At 40.9% G+C, this 6,694-nt stretch overlaps 1 protein-coding gene and 1 non-coding gene across 3 annotated transcripts; both read right to left on the bottom strand.

Moving 5' to 3' along the window:
• Nucleotides 1-671: 671 nt before the first annotated feature.
• RBMX (RNA binding motif protein X-linked) lies at nucleotides 672-5,580 on the bottom strand. 2 transcript variants are annotated; one of them, XM_016216549.2, is made up of 9 exons: nucleotides 5,410-5,580; nucleotides 4,220-4,345; nucleotides 3,904-4,010; nucleotides 3,212-3,383; nucleotides 2,571-2,723; nucleotides 2,165-2,279; nucleotides 1,941-2,084; nucleotides 1,776-1,858; nucleotides 672-1,064 (listed from the first exon to the last, which is right to left on the bottom strand). In XM_016216549.2, exons 2-9 carry the CDS (start codon nucleotides 4,326-4,328, stop codon nucleotides 754-756), a joined length of 1,194 nt encoding a protein of 397 aa, XP_016072035.1. In that variant the 5' UTR covers nucleotides 4,329-4,345; nucleotides 5,410-5,580; the 3' UTR covers nucleotides 672-753. The 2 variants fall into 2 exon arrangements, with proteins under 2 accessions (XP_016072035.1, XP_016072036.1); XM_016216550.2 differs by having other exon boundaries at nucleotides 1,941-2,066.
• LOC148090390 (small nucleolar RNA SNORD61) lies at nucleotides 4,099-4,168 on the bottom strand. The gene has a single exon (XR_015713767.1). It is a non-coding gene; the product is annotated as a small nucleolar RNA SNORD61 (small nucleolar RNA).
• Nucleotides 5,581-6,694: the final 1,114 nt, after the last annotated feature.

Genomic DNA, 6,694 nt, shown 5'->3' with positions numbered 1-6,694 from the left:
GTTCCTTAAAAGTGAGACACTACAGAGTTGCAAAAATTTGAAACAGTAAGAGCAAGCACCGTTTGCAGCTTCATGGTTGGTTTTGGCCAAACTTTTTATTTAGTATTCTGTAGTTGCTTAACACACACTTAAATGGTCTTACTGGGGGAGGGGGAAAGGGGAGGTTCTTGTAGATTCCCAAGGAAATGTCAGAAAGGCAAAATATGGCCAGCACTATCCATTTGTTTTGGGTTTACTGGGTGAATAGCACTTTCCTTACATAAGCATCTGATCTCAGGTTTTTCATACTGAGAACATTTGAGATTTCAGTTTGATGACAGTATATCCTAAGAGTAGCATACCCCAACCACCCTCTAATAGCTAGCTTGTTTGTATAGGCAGAGGGATTCATCTCTCCATTTTAGATGGCTAGATATTTGTAGAAGACCTTAGACCTGGCTTGCCTCATTTAATGGGAAAAAAAATTAGAAAGTGGCCTTTAGGGTCACTTTTACTTGGAAAATTACAACACTAGTACACAAGTCAAGCCTTAACACATCTAACACTTGCTTATTGAAAGCAATGTCATAAGATTAAACATGTTTTACTTTTTTCCTCACAAGAACATAAAAATTATGAAAGGGGAACTTAACAGGAAATTTAAAAAAGGTAACACAATTTTTTTCTTTTAGTAGTCCTTGGGTAGTTATGACAGAATAGGTTCCACTTTTTGTTTGTTTCTTTGAACAGGGATTTTGGTCCAAAGTTTTGTTTTTAGTATCTGCTTCTGCCTCCCCCTCTATCAGATCGGCTTCCTCCACGGCCACCACCCCTTGGTGCTCCGCGGCTTGAACTGCTGTAGGAATCACGTGGAGGAGGGTACCCCCTTTCCATAGAAGGGGGAAGCCCTCTTTCTTGTCTGCCAACCCGATCACGACCACTTGAGTAGAGATCACTTCGGCTGCTTGAGTAACTGTCTCGACTTCCACCATATCCGTCACGTGAGCTGCTGTAATCATCATAGCGACTGCTTCCACCATAAGATGGCGGGGGCCCTCGTGTAGGTGGAGCACTACGTGAGTTACCTGCAGGGTCAATGGTCAGGTAATATGGCAACACTATAAATTGTATATATACAACATTTAAATCTGAATTTACAGAATTTCTGTATTAAACGTTTACTTTCTCAACTGGGAGGTTTTAAACTCTGCCATTGCTGGCCATTAACAGGGATTTGCTCATTTGCTGAGATATGGAAATGGATGGGTTTTAATGTTTGTTTGAAAAGACTGAAGAACGGTGTGTATTTCAAGAGGATATTCCAGACAGCTTGTTATTTTATAGTAGACACTCAGCCACTTTCCAGTGATAAGTTGCAATTTTGAACTGTAGACTTTCCTTCATATTGGAATGGTAAACATTTGATGTTGTTAATAAAATTTTTAAATCGTATTTTCACTGTTGGGGGAAAACACATAAGGCTGCCAATTTAAGCAAGCAAAATCCCCTCCAAAGCAAGCAAACAGCCTCAAAAAACCAAAAAAAAACCAAAAACCAAAAACCAAAAGTAAATAAATAAATAAAAAACCACCAGAAAAAAAAACCAGGAGGAAAAAAAAAAAACAGGAAAAAAAAAAAAGCCCCTCACAAAACTAGGAAAAGCCCAGCTGATAGTTATCCCCTTAAAAGCAAGCAAACATCCCTTAAAAAGCAAGCACCACACAGCCTAGTAAACTGGCTCATGAACCTAAAAACTCAAGCTGGTGATATCCAAACACACTAAACCAGTATCTTACCATAACTGTCATATGAATCCCTGTAGGAACCACCACTTGGATGATCTGAATAGTCACGATCACGACCATAGCCATCTCTATCACTAAATTAAAGAGAAAAACTGGTAAGCCAGCATCAACCTTTAGAGCATTTTACAGCAAAACCATGGAAACTAAGTCATTTACCTATAGCCTCTTGATGGATAGTCATCACGTGAACTGGAATGACCATAATCACGATAAGTATAATCTCTTGGTGGTGGTGCATAATCTCTTGTATCTCGAGAGCTTGGGTAATCTCTGCTTGAATAGCTACCAAAATAAAAGTAACTTTGTTTTACGCTTTTTGATGAGTTTTTCTTTTCGACACTAATTGTTAATGAGCGGAAGCTACTACATTTTTCTGTTACCTGTCTTTAGTAGAATATCCATCATCTCTTGGGGACAAATAAACATCTCTACGAGAAGGTAAGGGTTCCCTTCGAGGTGGGCCTCCATAACTATCTCTCCCACGTGACACAGGAGCTTAAAGAAAAACAACCATTATTAAAATATACCCAAAGAGGAAAATTAAAATGTGAATTTATAGTCAAGAAATGAAAAATAGTGATTCAATGACATATGACATAGCATAAATCAAGATTTTGTTCTCTAAAATTTTCTCTTCACACTTAAACTCTTTTTAGTGCTCATTTACTGCATGTACCTAGATCACCTGGAGTCCATAAGTCAGTTTTAAGCACCATTTTTAGGATTCACCTCTCAATCTTTTGTGCTATGGTGGTAGGATAGACTGTTACAAATAGAAACATTTACCTCTTCCTCCCATTCCACTGCTGCTGCGAACTGGTCCTGAAGGAGCAGATCTTTTAGGAGGAGGACCCCCACTTCTCGGCGGTGGTCCTCTTTTTACTGGAAGTGGTCCCCTGGAAGAACTCATGTTAAAATTCATGGAATAGCCACCATCATCTACATTAGAATAGAAAAGAAAAATATGTTAATACGAGACTCAAGAAAAGGCTATAAAAGGTCATTGCTTGGTCAAAAATATTTGTTTAGCCTTAGTTTTCACTCATACAAGACTGAGCATAAAGTCTATACAGATTAAATTAAACTAAAGGATAGTCCTAACGTTATTTCAAAGAAAAATATAAATTGTTTCATTTTCATATGCCCAAACAGCTATGCCTATCATAAATTTTTTGCAAGTGTTTTTTCCAACAGAGTGAACTACTTGGATAAAGAACAGTATATTTTCCATCATTTAAAAACACTGTATGTAATCTAACTTAGATGTGATGGCCTGTTTTCAAGTCACTATCACTTTGGTAGATAAGCAACTGCTCTCAATTTCAAAAGCTGGAGCCCTTAAACAAAGGCCTAACCAAAGCACACATGCTGTGGGTTTGCAGTTCCTAACTTAAAACACCAAGCATGAGGTAGACCAAAGTCATTACCCATGTGCCCTCCACGCGAGGGAGGTCCTCTGGTTCCTCCACTTCCTCCTCTTCCACCTCTAAGACCTCTTGGAGGGCCTCTGCTTCTTGGAGGTGGAGGTGGTCCACGTCTACCAGTTTCAAATGATGGTTTAGTGGCTTGTTCTACCTTGATGGCTTTTCCATCTAAGGACTAAATAATATCAAAGTGGTTAATATTTAAAAAGAACTTGCACATCCACTGCACACTATGACACCAATGTCCTTCAAAATGTACTACATTTTGCTCACTAATTAATATAAGAAAAACAATACAAATATAGTCAGTGTTACTTTTCCATTTAATTAAAACGCTTACTCATCTTTAAGACTGATACTGATGATTTGAACCAAACAAGGTGGATACACTGCACTACAAGTGGGTATTATTTTAAAATAAGGCCAGCTATCAACTTATCAAAACTAATAACCAAAAAGAAAAGCCAACATATTAAAGCAGTTTTTAAATACCAGATAAAATAAACAAACATCACATAATATTCTGAACTCAAAGACTTGTTAAAAGTATAATCTGTAAATTTGGTTATAAAATTACAAAAGGCTATGATCACACGGTCCTGGAAAGGTTAAGGCATACACTCAAAAACAAAACTCAAGAGATGCCCCTGGCCAGACTTGGCTAGGGAACAATATCGGTGTGCAGACAATCTCACCTTTCCATTCATGTCTCTGGCTGCATCCTTAGCATCTGCTGGGCTTTCAAAGGTGACAAAAGCAAATCCTCTCGATTTGTTGGTTTCCCGATCTTTCATCAAGAGCACTAAAAAGTCATTTTTTGGGGGGGGAGAGGGGGAAGAGTGTTATTCTAGTTCGAATGAATTAACAAAAGTAAATCTTTAAAAAAAAGAAAGCTCAGAACTTCTTAGAGGACAAAATATTGTCATTTCAGATGATCATTGCAATTAAGTTCATCATAGCTTCCCTTTTTAAACACAACGTAGCCCTGCACATTCTTTCAGATAAACTCACCTTCCACTATTCGTCCATATTTGCCAAATACTGCTTCAAGGGCTTTCTCATTTGTTTCTGTATTGAGGCCACCAATGAAGAGCTTTCCTGGGCGATCAGCTTCAACCATTTTCCCCCCTGGTGAGTCTATTGAAAAAGAATATAGTATGTCCGTGGGAAAAGTTCAAGTTTATCCGATACGTGTATTTATTGGGATGCATTTTTCTTATTTTACTGAAACCATTATTCCTTAATAAGACACCAAAAGCGATCCTTTCTAAGCCTAAGCAGGAACCCAAATTAGTTAAACCAGAGCAGAGTTCCCATTAAATTGGTTAAAAGGACCAATTTAACTTATGCCTTTACCCTTAATCCACCCTGCCAGTTTTAATCAAGTAATAGCTACTCAACATTTAAAGAAGTTTTAATCCCAGATACGCAACCTTTAAAAGATACAATTACATCTTAATTACCCTAAAGACTCATTCAAGGTCACAGGCCAGAAACCAAGTCCTCAACACCAAGCTCTCTCCCAAGAACTTTCTATTTGCTCATTAGGATTTACTGGTAAATTTAATAAGAAATGTAAAGTTTGAGCCAAGTTATACCTCCCCTTCTTCACCAGTGCCTGGCCCGCCGAAAAGGTCACCGAAACTTTAAAAAGTGTCCAGATCGTTTCCTAGTAAATAACGGACCGTGAAAACGCGCCCTGGAACGCGCCACATTCCACGACTGCGGCAGAACCCGATTAAAAACCATCATTAAAAACCGCGTGGAAGACACAAAATGGCGACACTTGGACTCAGCCCAGAACCACCAACACCGGTCGAAGGAGTAACTTTTAGCATCAACAATGGCTGGGAAAACGCAAATGGCTTCTTCTCCGAGGCCGCCAATGAGCAAGGAAGGACCCCGCGTAAAAGCGCACGTGCCCGGCCGCGGCGCCATCCCAATGCAGGTACCGCGGTCTCCCCACGTCCCGTCACAAACGCGACCTCCGCCCCTGCCGCCAACAGACAAACTTCCCCGAGGCATACGACCTCACGGACCCATTCCAGGCGTCTCCCTGCGACATTCAGCTTTACCTAAGTAGGTCGGCACCTCTAGGTTCTTAAAATGGCGCCCGCCAGCCCCATCTCCTGGGAGATAACCCCCAATCCTAACGTGGCAACAGTGTCCGGGAAGACGGGCGAGAGAAGGGCCACACGTACCGCAGGGGCGACGACGGTTTCAAGCTCCGACGAGCTCGCCGACAGGGCCTTCCTAGCTGCTCGGCACGAGGGAGGGCCGCGGGCTGCAAAGACGGAAGCACGAGCCCGCTGGAACTACTGCGCAACGAGGGCGAACAAAGGAGACAGCAAACTTTATACTGCCCGGGAACGAGGCTGAAGGACCCGGATGGAAACGGAGCTCAGAATTTGAAACGCCAGGGAGGTGGCGAGTAGTTCCCAGTCTCCTCATTGGCTGTCTTCTCTGTCATTCACCCTTAGCTCCGCCCCGTTTCCGGGCCCTCAGCTTTTATGGCCCGCGCCTGGTGCTAACCGTTTTTTCAGCCCCCACCCGTGCTCCACGAAGGCGCGTTTTTGCTTTCCGCTAAAATGGTTGTAGCAAATGGCTGCATTTGCTCGAGAAGTGAAATCAATTGCGTGTTCTAGTGAGCCGGGAACGTTGATGAACTTGAACACCCTTTAACTCGTTTAGTTCTCAAAAATAGCCTGATGAGGGTAGGTACTCTTCCTATGCCAATTTTGCAGAAATGGAAAACAAAGAAGTCTAGGTGATAAAATATATTTTCCCAAAATATTTTTAACAAGAATTTTTAGTGTATGGGTAAAATTATGATAAATAATATCAGAAGGCATACAGAAAGGCAGCAGATAAACTGGACACCTACATGGTAGGCTCTGTGCTCGGCCATGGGAATACAACCCAGAACAACGGAGACAAGAGCAGGGCACCTCCATGGGTAAGGCTGCCAGATTTAGCAGAGAAATACAGGACTCCCAATTAAGTTTGAAGTTAAGATACTTTTTTCAGTGTAAGTATGCCCCAATATCACATACAAAAGAAACCTTACTTATTATGTGAACTTCAAATTTAACTGGGCATTGTGTATTTTATCTGCCAATCCTAGTTGGGGGGGGGTTACAAAAACTTTAAATTTTCTAATCTCTTTAGAAACTAAAAAAAAATAAATACAATTAAATAAAACAATTGCATGTTGTGATTAGTGCCAGGGATGAAGTAAACTAGGTGCTTTAATGGACAATATTTGGGAGACAAAATTTGATTTAGACATCAGGGAAGGCCTGTCTGAAGAGGTAACTTTGGAGATCAGATCTGAAGAGAAAAAAGAAACCAGCCATGGGAAAGTTGGAGGAAGAGCTTTTCAGGAAAAGAAGAGAGCCCTAAGCACAAAGTGGGGTTAAGAGTTTGTACATAGCAAGGGACAGAAAGAGATCCAGGGTGACAGGAATTTAAGGGTTATAAAATGAG

This window comes from Miniopterus natalensis, chromosome X (assembly GCF_054644295.1).
Source record: "Miniopterus natalensis isolate mMinNat1 chromosome X, mMinNat1.hap1, whole genome shotgun sequence".
In the NCBI taxonomy this organism is placed as follows: domain Eukaryota; kingdom Metazoa; phylum Chordata; class Mammalia; order Chiroptera; family Miniopteridae; genus Miniopterus; species Miniopterus natalensis.
This window is presented reverse-complemented; position numbering and strand designations above follow the sequence as displayed.

Excerpts from the sequence above, each read along its gene's own strand:
- RBMX (XM_016216549.2), bottom strand. The coding sequence starts at position 4,328 with ATGGTTGAAGCTGATCGCCCAGGAAAGCTCTTCATTGGTGGCCTCAAT. Across the intron at positions 3,384-3,903 it reads CCAGAGACATGAATGGAAAG|TCCTTAGATGGAAAAGCCAT; the intron begins GTGAGATTGTCT and ends GATATTATTTAG. Across the intron at positions 1,065-1,775 it reads GGATTCATATGACAGTTATG|GTAACTCACGTAGTGCTCCA; the intron begins GTAAGATACTGG and ends TTGACCCTGCAG.